Here is a 20268-nt window from a genome sequence, read left to right as displayed (position 1 = left end):
GTTATTAATGCAGGGCTATAAAAATGATCTACTTACTGTACTTGAAAACAGTCCTAAATCCTTTGCAATCCAAGCTTAAATTAAACAGCAGAGTCTAAATCTCAGAGTCTGAGCTAAGCATACAGTCTAAATAGTTTTGCTTGTTTCCTTAAAAATGCATTCAGTTTACTTCACTCACTGTAAACACATTACTGTCTATTTAAGCTACTCTCCCTGTCTCCATGGGTTCCTCCACGTTGTGTATTATGTCTGTACATCAGTGGCGTACATCTTACTGCCTGCTTGGTAATTGTGAAGTAGTGTTTGGAGGCTGAAGAGCAGTAGTGCCTGTAAACAACCGTGTAACCATGCTGCATACAAAACAAGGACAGTTCACTTGTTCAAAGAAGCACACAGAGGAAACACTGCACTTCTCTGAGTTTAGGCCTCCTTTGACCTTGGCTTTGAAATCCAGAGGAGATGAGGGTCTCAAGTCAATTTCATTACCATATGGTGTAAAGGGGAGGTTATGCATGTATGGTACTGCTGGGCACGGTAGATTAAACTTGGCTTCATTCATGGCTGAGGCTGGCACTAAGAGGTTCTGAAAACAGGCTGGATGGACAGCATTTTTTAAAAGGAAGTCGGGGCGGGGGGGAGGAAGCTTGTTATTTGGGAAACACTGAGACGGTGAATAAAGACTCAGAGGGAGAAAGACTCTGAGATGCAGTTTTAAACTAGCAGACTAAGGCTGCTGAAGTGAGAGTGGAAACTTCAAATAACGGTCTCTGTGGCTGCGGGTCAGTTAACCCTGAGAGGCATTCAGAGTCTCATCAGGAAGTCAGTAGAGCTCCACTGCAGGTTCTCTGAAAACACAGATGACACTTACTCGTCTCTGGAAGTAAAGTACTGAGCTAAAACTCCGTTACCATACAATAGCAATTACATTGTCAACACACACTATGCATTCTTTCTCTCTGTGAGGTGAAGCTAATTTCATATTCCCCCTGGGGACACTTTACTAAATATATTTGCATATATTACTGATTTCCACTGTTTTCCACTCGTAATCTTGGATTCCTGCGTCACACACTGTTCCCACATCCCTCTTCTGTTTCCAGGAGCTGCACTGATGTGGTTTGCTGTGTTATCTTTGTCATTGTCATCCTTGGATACATCGCTCTGGGTACTGTGGGTGAGTTTGACAGGTTGCCAGTGATTACATCACACAAACTTTCTTAATGACACACAAACGTGTACACACGATGATGAGGTATGTGTGGCTGTGGCGCAGAAAAATGAATTTCTTTGATACCCTGTCCTTGCAGGTAGTTTAAAGCGCACCATATGGCTGATGGTATAAAAAGGAAAGGTGAATGCAAATCGTGTGCTCTGCCTGTGAGGTTTTGTCTGAAGAGGTCAAAACTCCAGCTACACTTGTAGTATATCAAACAACTTTACTGCTTGACCAAAGCTGTTCAATATACACTCACCGGATGCTTCATTAGTTGCTCCTTAATGCAAATGTCTAGTCAGCCAATCATACGGCAGCAACTGAATGCATTTAGGGATGCAGATAAAGACGACTTGCTAAAGTTTAAACTGAGCATCAGAAGGGAGAATAAAGGTGATTTAAGTCACTTTGTGTTTGACATGCTGGTCTGAGTATTTCAGGAACTGCTGAATTGCTGGGATTTCGCAACCCAACCATCTCTAACGTTTAGAGAAAAAGAGAAAATATCCAGAGAGCAGCAGTTCTTTGGCTGAAAGTCCCTTGTTGATATCAGAGGTCAGAGAAAAATGGCCAGACTGCTTCAACCAGGATCTTTTTTTGGCACCCATAGTACCAGCGGAGCATTATTTCAAATGCCACAACCAACCTGAGTGCTGCTGCTAACAATGAAACTACATTGTTATGTGCCATGCCACAAGGCTCAAATCATCTGAAACTGGTTTCTTGAAAATGAAAATTAGTCCACTGTGTTCGATCCAGTAGAGCACCTTTAGGACCAAAATATCCCAGGAATGACTTCAGCACTTAATTAGCATAGTTCTGAAGGTTCTGTTGACTTTCTAAAATTTGACCGTCTTCCACCTTGGAAGTGTTTTACCTTGTGGTAGCAGCGTCTACGCGCTGAGGTTTTGTTTGACAGTAATATACCACAAAAAAAACTTCAATTGTCAGCACTTTGTTGTTGTTTTTTTAGTTGACCTGGTCAGAATTTCTAGAATCCCATTTCAAAGAATGGGAGTTTCTCATGATAAGTAGAAGAAGTTGGATATATTTGACCTTTCTTCCTTTACTCACTGACCAGCACGTTAATGCATCTCTTCTCTCTTACACGTGTTACAAAGTTGGGGAAAGTCCCAGTGCTGTCACTAAACTGGGCTTTATCTTGCCAGCTTACTGCCAGTTGATTCATGTTTCAGTAATTGGAAAGGACTTCCTGTTTCCAAATAATTTTAAAAAGAGCGACGTGTATGACTCCGCACGCAACATGTCTGCAGTCACCTAAAGAATGTGGCCTTCTGCCTTCATCCTTTGCAGTTTCATCCTCCTTGTTGTGACTTGTAGAGCATCTTAATTGTGCTGCCTCACATTCAGCACAGTCCCTCATTGACTGGCAAGGTGAAAGGCTTTAACACTGTGTTGTTTAGCTTGGCTAAATTAATGAAACACAAGCATTGCTCAGAAAATAGATTTTTAGGGTTGCCACCGTCCTATCTAGAGAAAAAGAACAGAACAAATTAAAGGATTGATTTCTTTGTCTTTTGTTGTGTTTCTTCTTAATTACTATTCATACCCTTGCTTAAATAAATTAGCATTTTTGTATTCTTAATTGTTTTGGTTGCTTTTTAACATGCATGACCTTGGCATTAGGCACAAATGTTATTGATATAGTGCAGAGGTTTCGTTTTGTTACAGCTGTATCTGAATGCTAATGTGTGTCTTTTGGTTTTTATCAGCAGATCATTTTCTTAGTTATATTCAAAGTAAAGTAGATGTCTGAAAATGTTAGTATTGGTCATTTAGGAAAACAGACAGTCTGAACTGGGGTGATGGGCTGGCCAGTGGCCTCATGTTCTTCAGCAGGTAGACCAGTTTGAGTATGATTTGGGGGATGATTGTGCAGATTTTAAAATCCAAGCACCTGAAATGAAAAGCTCTGTTGGTGTCGTTTCAGCCTGGATTCACGGTGACCCCAGGAAGGTCGTCTATCCAACAGACAGCCGCGGTCAGTTCTGTGGCCAGCAGAACACCCCCAATGCGTGAGTGGAAAACTGTCTTCTTCTTAAATTGTTTACAGTGGAATAATTATGTTGTCCAATTTGTCTGTCAGCATTATGTTGTTATCTTTACATGAACAATAGCCATTGTCTACCATTCAGTACACTGAGATGATTCTTGATTAATCCTGGCAAGTTTTATTGCACAGCACACTGTGAGTGTGAGCACCTCCATGCTGGCTGATAAAACATTGCACAGTAATGGACTTTTGGATCTGTCTAATCTGACTCCCCTTTTTTGTCTTCATCTTTTGTCTTCACAGAAACAAAGCCATATTATTCTACTTCAACATGCTGAAATGTGCCAATCCTGCAGTTTTAATTAACCTCCAGTGCCCTACAACCCAGGTAGGAGATTGAACGAAGCCCCGTTTTGTAGCTCTGTGTACAGTGCTTGATGTCTCTCTCCAACTTTTTCGCCACGCACGATTATGCAAGATTGATGGGCGCTCTCATTAAGACGATGTGTTGCCTTCCTCAGCTCTGCGTCTCGAAGTGCCCTGACAGATTTGCCACTCTCCTGGATGCAATGAATACCAAAAACTGGGAATATTACAAGCAATTCTGCAAGCCAGGCTTCGAGATTGGCAGTAAGGTGAGAGATGGAGGGTAACGGGGCATTTTGTTTTTTTGCAAACTCGATGGAAGTGTGAGATTGTGTTAAATCATCGCTGCTTTGAGACCAGCTCATGTACAATACATTGGACACTTAGCTGGGAAATATGTGCAGTTACTTAATGACACGTGCAAAAATAAATATAAAAAGAGTGTATACGAGTATCTTAGGCTACGTTCACACCGCAGGTCTTAATGCTCAATTCCGATCTTTTGATCAAATCCAGTTTTTTTTGTCTGCGTGTTCACACGACAAATAAAATGCGACAGCAAACGCGCTCTAGTGTGAACGCGCTCTGTTTAGACCCAGACCAAACAATATTGTTTGACTGATGGCCTTAATATAAAGACTTTACGTTTCCCAATTTTTACTTTAAGTTATTTTGTTATTTACATAATAATGTAAATAACCTAATAATGATCCTTATTGCTGCTTTAGAGGAGCGGTGCTGCAAAGGATAGCTGCAGATTTCTGTCAGAATCTGCAGATTATACAGAACAAATAAAATGTTCACGTTTCTCCAACGTTCCCAACAGTTTCACTGACATCTACGCTGGATGGCCAGGAAGCGTTCGCAATGTCTTCTCAGGCGCTGATAATTAGCGTCTGTCTTGTGTCAGTGACGTAATTTAATGCGACATGACCATCAAACAGCAGTCGCTTTCTAAAACATCGGATATGTATCGGATTCAGTACCACATACGAAAGTGACCCAGATCGGATTTGAAAATATCGGATTTGTGCCGTTCACACTGTCACACCATGATCGGATAGATGGGTCGCATAGGGTCAAAAAAATCGGATTTGATGCGCTTTCGCCTGCAGTGTGAACGCAGCCTAACAGGCTTGAAAGTCAGTATTTGGTATCTGCACCTTTATTCTTAAATACCACCTGATCCCAAGCTTTCTTCAAGTAGTCTTCAGGAACAGTTCTCCAGGATTCTTGAAGGACATTCAAAGCTCTTCTTTGGATGTTGCTGCCTTTTGTTCTGTTCTCTGTCGAGATGATTCCACACGGCTTCAATACTGTTGAGGTCCGAGCTCTGAGGAGGCCAATCCATGGCTGACAGTGGTCCGTTGTGTTTTTATATCCAGGAATGCTTGTACTGCACTACTGTTTGGGAATATTGTCATGCTGAAAATGAAGTCGCCGTCAATCTGACACTTTTCGGATGGCACTACATGAAGGATCACCATCTGATGGTACTTCTCTATGTTCAGAATTTGAACAAGACCCTCAACACCACAGCATGACTGAGCCTCCACTATGTTTCACAGACACACTGTGGAATGGTCAGGTGCATCTCTCAGTTCCTTTCAGGACTTTGTTGGATATTTGTTCCTATTTCTTAGATATTTTTTTAGGCCTGACACTTGACTCGTGACTTTAACACAGAACTACTCCAAATTTTTCAGAGCTCTTTGGACCTTTTCTTTTTTATCTAGAACATTTTTGAAACGATTTAATCAGTTTTAGTCTTTCTAATAACGAAGAGCACATTTGGAGTGAGCTTCGCGAGATGGGCGGAGGTGAGCTAGCAGCCACTCATGCTTATCACAGCCCTGTTCCGTCAGCTGGCAGCAGTTCGGTGGCAGTGACGCTGGCGTTATGGTGCATGAAAGTGAGGTGTTGTGTGGGAGCACTTTACAGCTCAGACTGTCTGAATTGAATCATAGTTTCCGCTTTCCACGTCATCACTAAGTATGACAAACTCTGTTACATCTGTCTGTAAAATCTGTCAGTTGTGTGTTTAGTTTACTTTAGATACGTTTTTATTTTTTAGATTAATGATAATTATTGTAACTTGCATAAGTATTTTTAAATTGAATTTATTTATGGTGCATTTTCAGTTGGACATTTCATTGCAGGACTTGAAAGAGAAACATACAAGATTTTTTTAAATACTCAAGCAGGCACGACAGATTCAAACAAAACAAGATCACAAAGTTTAATAGAGAAGAAGTTCTTTTCTGTCTTTGTAATAAAGGCTGCGAGGAGTGAACGCTCAGGGAAAATCACTTGTTTTCAGCTCTTTGAATCATTATCTCTTCTGTTCCCTTTCAGTCAGTCAGAGAAGTCATACGAGATGAAGACTGCCCGTCTATGATTGTGCCAAGCAGACCTTGTAAGTGAATCCGAGCAACTCTAAATACATTGCCTCAATAACTTACTGTTTGTTCTGCCAAGAGGGTAAATACAACAAAAATATCTACAAATGTGTTTCAGTCCTTCAGCGGTGCTTCCCTGATTTCATTAGAAGAAATGGGATTTTAACTGTAGCCAATCAGACCATCTTCAAAGACGGTGAAAATAACAAGAGAAGTGTCGACGATCTCAAAGATGCTGCCAAGTAAGATCTGCTCCCCTGCAACACCAGTCTTTGCCCTACTTGTTTAACGGGTTCATTTTTAGCAGTAGGAGAATCACAGATTAAGATTTGGCAAACAAAACAAACAATGAAACTACTTTTTAAAAATCCCCTCTAGAATAAAGTGTTTTTAAACTGTTATACTGTCTGTAGGGATGCCGACTCTGCACCCAGAGAGATCTGGACAGAAATAACAGGGTATGACCAGTGGGCATTTTACTGATGCCCATGAATGTGCTCAGTCACATTCAAAGTCATCTGCATGCTTATTGCATGAAAATAAAGCTTACCTACAAACTCAACAGCCGGAGCCAATGTTATGGGTCTCTACAAGCTTAGCTGCTTTGTATGTATGTATATATCTATATGTTATCAGCATGTAAAAGGGCAGAGGCAGCAAACTTCAAAAATCATGTATTTAAACCAGTGAGCTGATATCATGATCATACATGATTTGTATGGCTGCAGTAATCTACCTTGAATAATATAACTTGATGCTTTTTCTTTAGCCAAGTAACCGCCAACATAAAGTAGAAAGGGTTAAAAATGATTTATTTCAGCTTTTTAACTTTGCTTCTGCTTTAGCCAGTTGCTTTATATAGACTAACCTGCTGTTTATCCATAAGAATACATAACTATATTTTTGTTTGTGGCATTAGATGCAAAATAGGGCAAGTTAATACCTCAAAACATCAAGTCATCGCCTCTACCTTCTGTGTGAAGTAAATTGGAGAGTGCTGTGCTGCCCCCTGGTGGTCATTAGTTTTGCTCTCCTGGCGCAGATTTTGGGAGCGATCCAAACTCTTGTATGTGTGGACACTGAACAGTGACCTTAATTAGACAGTAAGATTTAGAATTGATGCTGGCGTCCTGTTTGTCCCACAGCAATGTTATCTTGCCCTCTATGTCTCGCCAATTTCAAGATATACCTGAGTCACTTCTACAGTAAACTTTTCAGTAATCATATTCTGACTTTGCTGCCAGTTTTGTAGTTTAAATACTCTCCAAGTGTTTAATGACAAGTGGAGCTATTTAATGAACCCAGAAGGCGAGCTTTCCTGTGAAATAAACAGGCATCTTCTTTTGTGCTTATCTGAGTTAGAGTGACGGGGACCTGAGGTCTATCCCAGCTTACACTGGTGTGGTATGCCCTGGACACGCTAACACCGAGAAACAAACTCACATCCACACCTACCGGTGCAAAATTTCTGATTCCTGTTCTGTTTGAATTCTGATATTCAACAAAAACTCTGTGTGGGTTTTAAACCAGAACATCTTCAGATAGAAAGATAATACTGAGTCTGTGACGTTTACTATCTGAAGCATTTATGTTATTACTGTGGAGATGAAAATGTGGCTCCTGATCTAACACATCCATTACTATTTGCTTTACCACAAAGTGCTCGTCTGAATGATATTCACTTCTATACTATTTCCCACCCTGCTGTAATAGCTGCCAGTACTGCTTCTGTAACTCTACTTGTTTTGTGGCTCTTTGATATGGAACTTGAGCAGCTCTTACAACTGACATTATCGAAAGCATTTTAGAGCTATAGCTGTCTCTGTTCCATGATGAAAGCAGTGGAGATCAATCGGCTGTCAAAACGTTTTTGAGAAATCCTTGTGAACTAAGCGGCATTAGCCTAAATCCACCAAAGTGCATCCCTGTGCTGTTTAATCACTTTCTGTCTACTCCTCTTCCTCCTATTTTTTCCATTTCACCTTTTTACTGAACCACAGAGGTATCGCCAGTCTGCTGAATGCCAAAGAAGTCGGCATGAAGATCTTCGAAGATTATGCAAACTCCTGGATCTGGATCCTCGTGTAAGAATGGCCTTTCCTCATTTTAGTGATTAAATTCATATGAAGAGAAAAATCTCTGATTCATTGATGAGATTATGAAAGTGTTCACATTATTACTTTGATGAAGATGCTCCTGCTGTTTGTGATCTTTTAACCCATCAATCCCAGTGTCAACTATTATTTGCAGTCATGTTTAAAGAGGAAGTTGTTTGGTTTGTTATTAGAACAACCAAACTTGTGATCCACTAAAAACGGTGGATATACTTTAATAATATAAATCCTTTAACAAATAGAAACTGATAGATCTTATATTCTGTTGTATGACGTACATCCAGGCCTCAGACATTTGTTGTGTCACCTGTAGCAGAGGTTATTTCTCATACGTGTTTTGCACATTTGTTCACCAGTCTCACATCAGCTTCCTGACATTTTTGACCGGATCGGTGGATTTGCTGTGATATGACAGAGAATTCTTGAAACTGTCCAGAGCCAGAGGCAGCAAAGCTAAATCATAATGCACCAACATGCTTCATGCTGGTCAGAACACCCAAACAACTCAGGGATGTTTTATTCCTGTTTTCAGAGCTTGTTGGTCCTGGAGACACTGATTGTAACAGCAGTTTGACTGTTTTCAGGACTACTGCCTGAGATTAGTTTCTAAACAGCAGCGTCACAAACACATTGCAGTCACAACACTTGACACCAAAGATGAAATCGAGGCTCTGAGATGCTTTTAACTAAGGCTTCGTCCACACTAATACGTTTTCGTTTGAAAGCGCATCTTTTTCTCCCCGTTTTGTCCTCCCGTCCACGCTGAGACGCCGTTTTCGTTCAAGGCAAACGCAGCGTTTTGAAAACGCTCTCCAAAGCGGATACATTTGAAAACACCGTTTTCCCGTCCCAGTGTGACAGCGAACCAGGAGCCTTTTCGAAAACGATGACACATTTTAGTCATGTGATGCAGTCATGTGACCCATTAAACTACGATAGCAGAGGGCAGTGGTTGTTTTGTTTGCTCTCAGTTTTGACAGCCCTGTTAAAGATTAATATCAGTTTGTAAATGCTCCAGCTTTTCTTCAAATTCTTTAATTCTCACTCGCTTTTGCAACTTTGTACTTTTGTGTTACTCGCAGCAACAACTCCAGCTCATTTTGCCGCGACATTTCAAAGAGCCCGAAAGTAAATAAGCGGCAGACAGAAATCCGAATCTTCTTGCATTTCACGCATGCGCAAAGCGCCTTGAGGCGACTGCTATGTAAATAAAATTGAATTGAATTGAATGCGTAGGACTGGAGCGTAAGCATTTTCAGCCGCTTCAATGTGGACGCACAACTCTGAAAACGACTGAAAACACTGGTGTGGACACGGAGCGTTTTCAAAGACTTGATATTGTTTTTTGTTTTGTTTGTGGTGTTGCAGAGGTCTGGTGATAACCATGGTGGTCAGTCTGCTCTTCATCTTGCTGCTGCGCTACACTGCTGGTGTGCTACTGTGGCTCGTCATCTTTGGTGTCATCGTTGCAGTGGGATACGGTGAGGATGCAGAAACACTTGTAGTCATGTGGCTTGCTGTGTATTTAGTCCAAGTGTAAAAAAACAATGAAGTGAATGAACTGAAGAAGCTTCTCGGATGAGAGGTGAAACGTTTTCAAGCAACTTAAAGAGGTCCAGACGCTTTTCTTTCCAAGCTCCTTAGACTACGATGACCTGGATGACTGAGAACCTTCACAGACGTTGAAAGAAATTCTTTTACCTGAGCCTTTCCCACCAGATGTGCTGTGAGCAGTCATGGCTAGTAGATCATCTTCACTCTTTCATTCTCTCTCAGGCATTTGGCACTGTTACTGGGAATACAGCAACCTGAGCAGGAAGCCAGGCTCCAATGTCACCATCACTGACCTTGGCTTCCACACAGACTTCAGCATTTATCTTCAGCAAAGCCAGACGTGGCTCATCTTCAGTAAGTTGTCATCCACTAGCAAAGCAGCACTTACTGTAACGCTGGTTTCTGCTTTACGTGCACGGCAGTTTCCTGGTTGTATGTATTACTGCTGTTAATTCCTCACAAACCAAACAGAAATTGTGACATTGTTTGTCTTGGTGAGCTTTTCAAAACTGTGATTATAGCAAATATTTTTGATTTAGATGCTTGCACTGGGACTGTTTCAATCTTTTATGCGTGTAATCCCAACCTTTGCTGTCGTGTCAGGTTGGTATGTTGTTCTGTACTTACAGACATCCTGTTCTTGTGGAAAGGAAGTCTCTTGACCTCCTTGTGGGAATTTATTTAAATTTGGCACAGATGTCCGTTTGAACTCGTTTGAACTGATTAGATTTGGATGATCAAAGGTCAAGGTCACTCACTGTCAGCACCCAGAGGGAACTGCTTTACATCTGGCACAAACTGACTTGGACTCACAGATGACCTGATCAGAAATTAGTATTCAAGGCCGCTGTGATCTAACCAGCGCTTTTTAGCCATGACTCATGTGCTCATTTTGAGCGAGCACTTTCTGAATATCTAAAAGCATATTTGTTACGCTGCTGTTGACTCGACCTTTATTTTGCAGTGATCTTGCTCTCTGTGACTGAAGCCGTCATTGTGATAATGCTGATATTTCTGAGGTCGAGGCTGCGCATCGCTATTGCATTACTGAAGGAGGGAAGCAAGTGAGTATGGATCCTGCTTCTGATAATTAAACAGTGCGTTTTGCTCTTTTTCATGAATTTAATGTTTTTCTTGGGGGTTTTTCAGGGCAATCGGCTACATCATGTCCACCCTCTTCTATCCTGTCATCACCTTTTTCCTTCTGGCCATCTGCATCGCTTATTGGGCTGTCACAGCAGTGTATCCTTCCAAATACTGACAAACTGAAGCAGAGTTTCGTGTAGAGAATTAAAGGAGTTGAGCTGCCTTGAAGCAATCTGTTTTTTACTACAGACGAATTGCAGCATGTTAATTAGAATCATCCACAGGATAATGTGTAATATCAGTAAAGCTGTTAGATTAAACAGGTTAAATTCAGGTTTTTTGATGTTGTGCCACAGCATAATTTATCTCAGGACACTTGAAATAGTAAAGTAAAGACTACAGTATTAGAGAGAAAGCTAGTAGTTCCCTTTGAGCGTGCATTCAGCAACAGTGGAGAGGAAAAAGTCTTCTAGAACCAGGCACAGGTAAGTCAGACCTCTGCATGGATTGGTTGTTGCATATGCTCACAGGTGACTTTGCTAGGTACACCTTGTTATCACAAGGTTGGACTCTCTGTTACTTTCATAACTGCCTCAGTTCTTAATGGCATCAACAAGGTGCTGAAAATATTAATTTTGGTCCATGTTGTCCCGACAGCATTACACAGTTGTTGCGCATTTGTCGGCTGCACGTCTAGGATGCAAAGGTCCCGTTCTACCACGTCCCACGGGTGCTGTGTTGGATAGATCTGGTAACCGTGGAGGCTGTTTGAGTATACTGAACTCATTGTCATGTTCAGGAAACTAATTTGAGATTATTTTTTGACATGATGATGGAAGTGGTTGTTGCTAAACAGCCGAAAGTATCCTCCACACGATTACACCACCATCACCATCCTGAACCAGTGAATTAAGGCAAGAACGTCCATGCCATCATTCATATTGTTTATGCTAAATTCTGACTGTACCATCCAATTTTCCCAGCTGAAACTCATCAGACCAGGGAACATTTTTTTAATCTTCTGTTGTCCAATTTTGGTGAACTTATGCTGCATCAGTGTTTTTTAGCTTACAGGAGTAGCGTCTGTTTTGGCCGTCTGTTTCAAGTTTCGATATCTTGTGCGTTCGGAGATGCTGATCTGCGTACCTTGATAAGAATGATTGTGTTTGTTTATGTTACTCTTCCCTTCCTATCAGATCGAAGCAGTCTGGCCTTTCTCCTATGACCTTTGACATCAGCATTTTCACCCAGAGATGTTCAGCACTTAGTTGCTTCTTTGTGATTTGCTGATTAGATATTTGTGTGAACAATCAGTCGAACAGGTGTACCTAATGAAATGGCCCGTGAGTCTGTAACAAGTAAGTGAAGCAGTCAAGGAAGTCCAACTACATGTTCTTTAACTCACTGATTCTTGAGTGTTGAATTTTTCCTTTAACTAGTTTACCCTCAGCTTCTTAGCATCATCGGGTAACGCAGTCTACAAGGTCACACCTGCTGATGATAAATGCATGTATGCAAACCTCACATGCAATCCACAGGTTAGCCCTATGCTCCCTTACAGTTTATTACTGAAAATGTTTAGTTACCGTGTAATTTCTCCATCACTTGGCATGAAAAACATCTCTTGATCGGATTCGTTCTCAGCAGTAAAGTGTAATTAGTCAAATTAGGTGTAATAGCTGCTTTATGTCTAATTAATAAAATGTCTTAATGTAAATACATTAGATGTTCCGATGTAAATCAAGTTCAATTAGTGGCTGGCAGCAACAAACATTTATCTGACAGATGTTATTTATCAGCCAACAAGTAATTTGAGCATGTAAACAGATGAATATTCAAGGATTCCCTTAAAGCTATTCATGTGGAAATAATTTATATTCAAGGTAGAGGCAGGAAAGACAAGAAGAGAAAAGTATCTTGATTATGGTGACAAACAGAATCCTGTTATTTCTATCTGACAGCGCATCAAGATCTAATCTGCTGCTTTATTTCAGACCTTCAGTAAGACCAACATTACCAAGGTGTGCCCCGGGTCACAGTGTATGTTCGCCTTCTACGGTGGGGAGAGTCTGTACCATCGCTACATCTTAGTTTTCCATCTGTGTAACCTCTTTGTGTTCCTCTGGCTGGTCAACTTTACCATCGCCCTGGGCCAGTGCACCCTGGCCGGGGCCTTCGCTTCCTACTACTGGGCCCTGAAGAAGCCAAAAGACATCCCTGCCTGCCCCCTCTACTCCTCCTTTAGCAGAGCTATACGGTGAGTACAGTCCCAAAACAAGCGCAAATCCACTAAGACGCTGAAACGTGAAAGTAAGAACGTGAGGAAAATGTTTTCATTTAATATTCTCCATTCTTGTGGCACAGTTATCACACAGGTTCTCTGGCCTTTGGGTCGCTAATCCTTTCTGTGGTGCAGATGATCCGAATTGTTCTCGAGTACCTGGATCACAAACTGAAAGGCAAGCTTGGAAACCCTTCGAGGCCTCTTACTAATTTATTACTGATTGTTTCAAATGACTTTTTGTTGATGATATTTATTTATATTCCTGATTTTTATCCAGTTTCTCAAAATGCCTGCGCTCGATTCTTGCTCTGCTGCCTCAAATGCTGCTTCTGGTGCCTGGAACATTTTATCAAGTTTCTAAACAGAAACGCATTCATTATGGTGAGTAATTTCTAGTAACACTCATTTATTGCAGACATCTGTTAGCAGCTGTTAATTGGTCCAGCTTCGGTGCTTAACTACCCGCAACCCAGCACTCACTGCTTCTCACCAACAGATGGCAATATATGGGAAGAACTTCTGCACCTCCTCCAAGGACGCTTTCTTCCTCTTAATGAGGAATGTTGTTCGGTAAGTCCCAGTTAAATGTTTTAGAGCCACATGGCTAAAAAAACCCTCAGCAGAGTACAGATGCTGCTGAGGTGGTAAAGCTTCTTCTTTACCATAAAAAATGCCAGAACGTAACAGATACGGGCAAAAAAACAAAGAAGTATATTTACTGTCATCATGTTTGTGAAATAATGGGGCAGTTTCAGTTGACGTAATGCACGGGAGTTTGTATCTCTGCTGTTTGTGTTTCTCTTCTACCTCAACTTGAGGTTGGCTGTAACTCAGGAGGTAGAGCAGGTCATCTAATTGGAAGGCTGGTAGTTCGATCCCTGGCTGCTCCCGTGTGCATGCCAAATATCCTTGGGCAAGATACAAGTTGCTCTCTGATGTGTCCATTGGAGTATGAATGTAAATGTTGGGTGAATGAGGGTGCTCAGCTGGAGGTGAGAGGCACTATAATAGGAACCAGTCCATTTACTCACGTTGTCTTCCTCCCGGCAGGGTGGCCGTCCTGGACAAGGTGACCGACTTTCTGCTGTTCTTGGGAAAACTGCTTATTTCAGGAAGTGTTGGTGAGTTTATCTTTTATTTGGATGCATGCAATAAGCTCTTTATTTACTTATTTAATTTGCATCATTATAAGTTGACACTTACATCCCAGTAGGTGGCTGACATGAATTTGGAGGACGTTGATTTTACTTCATTTTATAAGAGCTTATATATTAAACGTAAACCTTGATTCTAGAAGTTACTCTAATTTATACTTGCAGTGTTTGAAAAGACTTATTGCGTGGCCTAACCACTTGTTTTGTTTCAGCAGCTTTTTATATCTGCAGGTCCTTTATTGTAAACCTTCAGTATATCATGAGACCCTTGTTTCAAGTTCCACCCACTCGTGTTTAATCTGCTTTAAAGCCGATGAGGATTTGACAATTTTTGTTTATTTCAAATGATGTAAGAAAATATATATTTGCTTGTTACTAAATCAGATTTTTTTTTTTTCAGGCATTCTTGCATTTTTCTTCTTCTCGCGTAAAATACCGTTTTTTCAAGAGGAGGTGCCATCACTAAATTACATTTGGGTCCCTCTATTGGTAAGGAATTAAAAATCTACAATGAGAATATGATTATACTGTGATGAATATAGTTAGTATTTGGACAATGACAGACTTTTTCTGTCAAAAAATCAAACAATCAATATGTGATTGAAATGTAAAGTTTTACCTTTATTCATGGGGTTTAACAAAAATGTGTTTGTTGTTTGTTTTATCTTATTTAGGTACATAGTACCCAATTTTCAGAGGCTCACAAGTAATTCAACTACTTACTAGCAGGCAGTTTAATGGCCTCAGTAACCCTGGATCATATACAAATAAATCTATCAGAGTTCACTGCTGGCAGAATTATTTCCATGGTTGAAAAAAACAGCAACAATGTTATTAACTAGGGGTGCAACGATACTCATATCGATATTGAACCGTTCGATACAGTGCTTTTATGTGGGTCATTCCTACTATTCGGTGCCCTTTCAGTGTGATCACTCTTCATCAAAAAATACAAAATTTTGAATTATTTTAACATTTCATCTAAAAGAGGGATTTTCAACCTATAAGAAAAATGTATTGGTCCAGCTAAGGATATTATATTATAATATTTTTTAAAATCAAAGTCTTTACCCATGACGTGCCAAATGTCCACCCTGTTACAGGACATTCAATTTTCTATTAATAACTGTTTTGAATACACAGTTATAGTAATATTTACATTTTCTAAAAGCTACAATGTCCCTTTTTAAAATCTGCAAGGAAATTTCAAGGAAGTATTTTAAACAAGCATTATATTGAAAGAAGACAGGTTCAGTTTTAAGACACAGTGTAATTTCAAAAGATTGTTTTTAGATTCAAAGAGAATATAAAAAAAAAATTGGCTCCATTTTTAAGTAACTTAATTTTGCTGATTCATTCCCTCCCAATAACCAAAGAGACATGCATTATGTTTGTTGATTTGATTTAATTAACAAAAGAAACACACAGGTAACAGGGTGGACATAACATCAGTGACAAAAAATACCACCTTAAAGAAACTTTGAACACCTTCACCATGCCCGTCCAACCAACACAGGTAGATACATGTCCACATTAAACAAGCAAATTTTCACTGTACACCCAACATAATGAACATTTGTCTCACACATTTTACCTATGCAACAGACCAGCAACTCCAGTTTTTTTCAAGGAAATCCCACACTTTCCTCTCCAGCTGAACTGACCTCTTATTAATTTATTAATGTTCTTAATTTATAATTTTTAAAATTTATTAATTAATGTTCTTATTAATGTTGGTTCTTTCATCAGACACACAACCTGGTCATCCCTATACCAGGTTATGTCCTCACGTGGACTTGGCCAGTGGAACTTGTTGGTCCCGTTCTTGTGCATGCATTTCACTTTAACATCCTCTTCAACCTCCAGAATGATTCCTGGGTAGGGTTCACCATCGTAGTTGATAATGCACCACTGACCAATATGATCTTTTGTGATGTTCTCAGGCCGGGTTGGTCCCTCAGTGCAATGTGGACTTGCCTCTTGACTAAGGCTTATCTCCTTCAGGCCATAGCATTCACAGTCCAGTACACCTTTGTCTGCCTGGCAAAGGCAGGTTATGTCCCTGTATTTTATTGTTCCTGGAGAGAAACTGAGTACTTGGTGGATTTTCATGGTTCCTTTGACAGGCACAAGTGTCGGTCCATCAATAATTTCTTTTACTTTCCTCTCAACATCATCTTCTTCTAACCTTGAGGGTCCTGGTTGCGGGGCATTTTCTGGCTCTAGGGAATATTCTGGACTTAGGGGAGGAGTATTCATAGCCTCAAATTCTGTCCTGCCTTTGGCACTAGCCCTCTGCTTTCTTTTCCTTTCTCGCCACTGCTTTCTCTGTGCTCTCTTCTGTCGTTCACTGAGATCTGCCACTTTCTTTTTTTCCCTTCCTCTCTGTCCTTTCTCCACTTCTCTTTCTCTTTATTGAGATATATCTGTCTTCTCTCAGGGTCAGCATCACGACGTGCTCGGTAGCGCCGCTGCTTCTCCGCAGCAGACATTGGTGCCATTCCCTGAAAAATGTATACTATTCAAAATCTTCTAAAAGTATATATATACAGGTTAATAATAATTACCAATACACACTTGTATAAATAACTCTAAACACTAAACTTATATCATCTTACGTCCCCCCTGTTACCATGTGTCCCCCCTGTTACAGTGCATAGCAATAACAGGGGTGACGGTAACAGGGGGGAGATTTTATGCTAAACTTAGCCATTACTACTAGTATGATGAACAACAAGCTAGTACATGGTGACCACTAGGGCTGAACGATTATGGAAAATAATCTAATTGCGATTTTTTGCCCCAATATTGCGATTGCGATGCGATATGCGATTATTTTTTAAGGTCTTTGTCTTCTGTATTATTAAACAAAGACAAGCAATACATCATATAGTATGGCCAATACTATATTACATTAATTTTAAACTGTTCTTTCCTGGAAGACAGACCTCTGTTATGATGACATGAGGTGATGCATGAATTGATGACTGACATTTTTATTTAACTTCTTCAATCACAACAGTATATTTGAACATACACAATAGTTTATTTTTAGCTTACAAACATCTGAGCATAAAGTGCTGACAAGGAACCCTGGTGTAAACATTAAAATGAAAGTCAGTACAATGTGCAGATTGCAGAAATATACATAAAAAAAATCAGTGGCTTTACCACACTCAGTTTTTCGACATCTGTGAACTACTACAGTCATTCAATTAAAAAATAATATTAAATAAATAAAACTAATAAATAAAAAATACACACATCTTACTGATCTCTGCAGTCAGTAACATTACACATAAAGTGCAAACATAATAGCAATTGTATAAACACACACACAAACACGCCTTTAAAGTTTAAAGGCGTGAAATTGGACGGTCTAGTTCTGATTAGCGTCACCGCTGTCTCGGTGGAGTTTAATAAACTCGGCCGTCTGCTTCTTGCTATCTAAAATATAACCAGACACTGGTGTAAATTCTCGACTGTCTCATACTTCTGTTTAATAAGTTTTCTGTTTGACGTTTAGTCAGCTGTGTGAAAACCAAGGAGGAACCCACCCGGGGGATTAATAAAGTTTTATTTTATCTAATCTAATAACTTTAATCTCAGCCAAACCGATTTACTCACGAACAAACAAAACACTGAAAAAAGCCCAACAATAACATTTTTAGGTTGTCTAAGTGACTTATATATTACGTTTAACCCGAGCAGCGAAACTCCGCGGTGATCTGAAAATGATGTGCCGGGAGTTGTGCCGTTCTCGGCCGCATCAGTAACCCTCGAGCTCCCGGCTAGCTGTCGAGCTGGTGGGTAGCAGACGCCTCTGAAAACGTCGAAGCACTTTTGCAAATATGGGATATCTTGATAAACCGAGCAGATATTTGATGTTTACACAACTACTTTCTCGCCTGAAAATATGTTAAAAGTTTATTTTGTGACCCAGAAAGATTAGTATGAGTAATTTTAAAACTTAGTAGCGGCCGCCATTGCTGGAAACTGGAGTTTGGCTGTGAATTCTGGGATATGGTAGTAATTTGGACAGCCTTTGGCGCGTCGCTGTGACGTAATCGGTCTACAAATGCGGCCTCAGGAGGATGAATTTGTCCCATGAATTTGGACATGTCCAGAGTATAATCGCAGCCTTTGCGGTTAGAAAATTGCACTTGATCATGTCGCGATATTATCGCAAATGCGATATATCGTTCAGCCCTAGTGACCACTAAGAACCATTTTTAACATGTTTATTAGCCATATTATAAAAATTACAAAAAAAAAATTGTTTCCACTATTAATAAGCGTAACAGGTTGGACGTGTTATGCTTTGCCACATTACAAAATCTTGCTAAAACATTGAAAAAAGGGTTGATTAAAGAGTGGTACTTACTCGTCTTCTTCTTGAAAGTTTTCCCTCCAAAATATGTTACATCCGGGAGTGTCATGTGACTAAAAGAATAATCAGGTGATGTGTTCTATGGAATTCTTATCAGAGTAACAGGGGTGACAGTTGATTCAGGGACACAACATTTTTTAAAGATTTTAAGTATTAAACATGCATTAATAATAAAAAAGAACATTTGATGAGGAACATTAGAAATAAGCCAATCCAGAAATGATGAAAAATCTAGATTTTTTTTTTTTAAGTTATATTTGTAACTGAAGTCGAGCAAGCATGACTGGGGACATAGTACTTTAGTGACTTGTGCTAAAATAAAAGTAATTTACTTTTAATGTATTTATCCTGTGTATATATCAATGTGTTCTATGGTAGAGGGGGGTTAAACATACGAGAAAATGGTTTAGAAATAAGCATTAGACAAGTTTTACACTAAATATACCATATTATGTCATTAGGACTCAAATGGCACCGAATAGTAAGAATGACCCATGTTCGGTACGCATATGTATCGAACAATACAAAATTTTTAATTTATTTGATCAATTTTTCTTCTGACGATGCTGTCTGTGTTGAGCGCTCAGTGGATCTGCGCTCGACTACTCCGCCTAGGCTGCACTGTCTAGCGCAGATTCACTGAGCACAGCGCAAGCTAGCAAGACAGAAGCTAAGCTCGTTGCAACATGGCAAATTGAACCTCCCCCACCCTCATTCAGATCTGGCCTTTGGAACTATTTTGGTTTTCACGTGACGTATGACCCTGAAGGTAAGCGCGTCATGGACTAAAGTAAAACAGTATGTTGGATGTGCCACGCAATGCTCAATTACATGGGTGGGAACTAGTGCGTTAGCGCAGTTAGCTCGTTAATGTGTTGGCCGTCCAGCCCCATGCACGGGGCGATCCGTGGTAGCTCTTTAACGGAGATTTGCCTTGTTGTGGCGTTAACGTCATTTCAGATTAACGCTGACAGCACTAGTGGGAACACAACGAATATGACTGCACATTTACTCCGACATCATCCTCGTGCAAAGACAAGTGGAAGCAGACAAAAACAACAAGCAGCATGCTACAAACTTTACCCGAGTCATTTAGACAGCCGTTAGCACCTGATTCTCCTTATGGGGACCTGATATGTTTAATATGCTGCTGAGAATATAGCCCAGAAGAAGCGTATAGTATAGCTTTTATTTTGGAAAGAGCCATTTCTCTGTAATAAACTCTTTTCCAAAGATTAGTGATTTCTCCATCAGATAATTTATTATTTTATCCCTTTGTTGTTTCAGCAACATTAAATTTAAAAACTGTACGTTTGAGTTAAAATATATATTTATAATTTTAATGAATGACAAATTAAAAAGGCATGAACATTTTTTTGTATCGAAAAAATATCGAACCGTGAATTTTGTGTATCGTTGCACCCCTATTATTAAGTTATGTTAGTTTGTCTAGTTTAAAGTGAAAATGAGTGACTACTATAAAAATAATGTTAAAGCTGAAAGTCTGGACTTTAGTCACATCGTGATTATTTGATTTAAAATTCTCTTTACAGAGGCACAGTCACGAAACATATATTTATTCTGACTTGGTCTTTTACACAGAGCACAAAAAAATGATGCAATCTATATTCTTTGTTGTACTTTGTTTCCTTGGTACGGTGGAAAAATCACTTCTTATGTTCAGACTCAACCAG

At 39.9% G+C, this 20268-nt stretch overlaps 1 protein-coding gene across 3 annotated transcripts in view; it reads left to right on the top strand.

Moving 5' to 3' along the window:
- The window catches only part of slc44a5b (solute carrier family 44 member 5b), a 58847-nt gene that overhangs the window by 26259 nt on the left and 12320 nt on the right, over nucleotides 1-20268 (top strand). For 2 of the 3 annotated variants that reach the window (XR_015127264.1, XM_086283894.1), the window contains exons 3-20: nucleotides 1101-1174; nucleotides 3165-3249; nucleotides 3531-3615; nucleotides 3749-3862; nucleotides 5949-6009; nucleotides 6111-6234; nucleotides 7993-8076; nucleotides 9475-9587; nucleotides 9883-10014; nucleotides 10625-10724; nucleotides 10810-10902; nucleotides 12197-12284; nucleotides 12741-13003; nucleotides 13111-13205; nucleotides 13308-13411; nucleotides 13527-13600; nucleotides 14081-14151; nucleotides 14585-14673. Coding sequence is in view for 2 of the 3 variants with exons in the window: in XM_086283894.1 (XP_086140020.1) it covers nucleotides 1101-1174; nucleotides 3165-3249; nucleotides 3531-3615; nucleotides 3749-3862; nucleotides 5949-6009; nucleotides 6111-6234; nucleotides 7993-8076; nucleotides 9475-9587; nucleotides 9883-10014; nucleotides 10625-10724; nucleotides 10810-10902; nucleotides 12197-12284; nucleotides 12741-13003; nucleotides 13111-13205; nucleotides 13308-13411; nucleotides 13527-13600; nucleotides 14081-14151; nucleotides 14585-14673 (1849 nt within the window). In the remaining variant the exon portion in view is untranslated. The remainder of the gene's footprint in view (nucleotides 1-1100; nucleotides 1175-3164; nucleotides 3250-3530; nucleotides 3616-3748; nucleotides 3863-5948; nucleotides 6010-6110; nucleotides 6235-7992; nucleotides 8077-9474; nucleotides 9588-9882; nucleotides 10015-10624; nucleotides 10725-10809; nucleotides 10903-12196; nucleotides 12285-12740; nucleotides 13004-13110; nucleotides 13206-13307; nucleotides 13412-13526; nucleotides 13601-14080; nucleotides 14152-14584; nucleotides 14674-20268) is intronic. The other variant, XM_086283895.1, reaches the window with a different exon arrangement.

The sequence above is a fragment of the Aulonocara sp. 'chitande type north' Nkhata Bay genome, linkage group LG23 (genome assembly GCF_057382095.1).
Source record: "Aulonocara sp. 'chitande type north' Nkhata Bay isolate Kocher_YH1m ecotype deep benthic linkage group LG23, A_spYH_male_GT1.1, whole genome shotgun sequence".
NCBI classification, from domain to species: domain Eukaryota; kingdom Metazoa; phylum Chordata; class Actinopteri; order Cichliformes; family Cichlidae; genus Aulonocara; species Aulonocara sp. 'chitande type north' Nkhata Bay.
The sequence above is the reverse complement of the archived record's forward strand: the minus strand, read 5'-3'. Positions and strand labels throughout refer to the sequence as shown.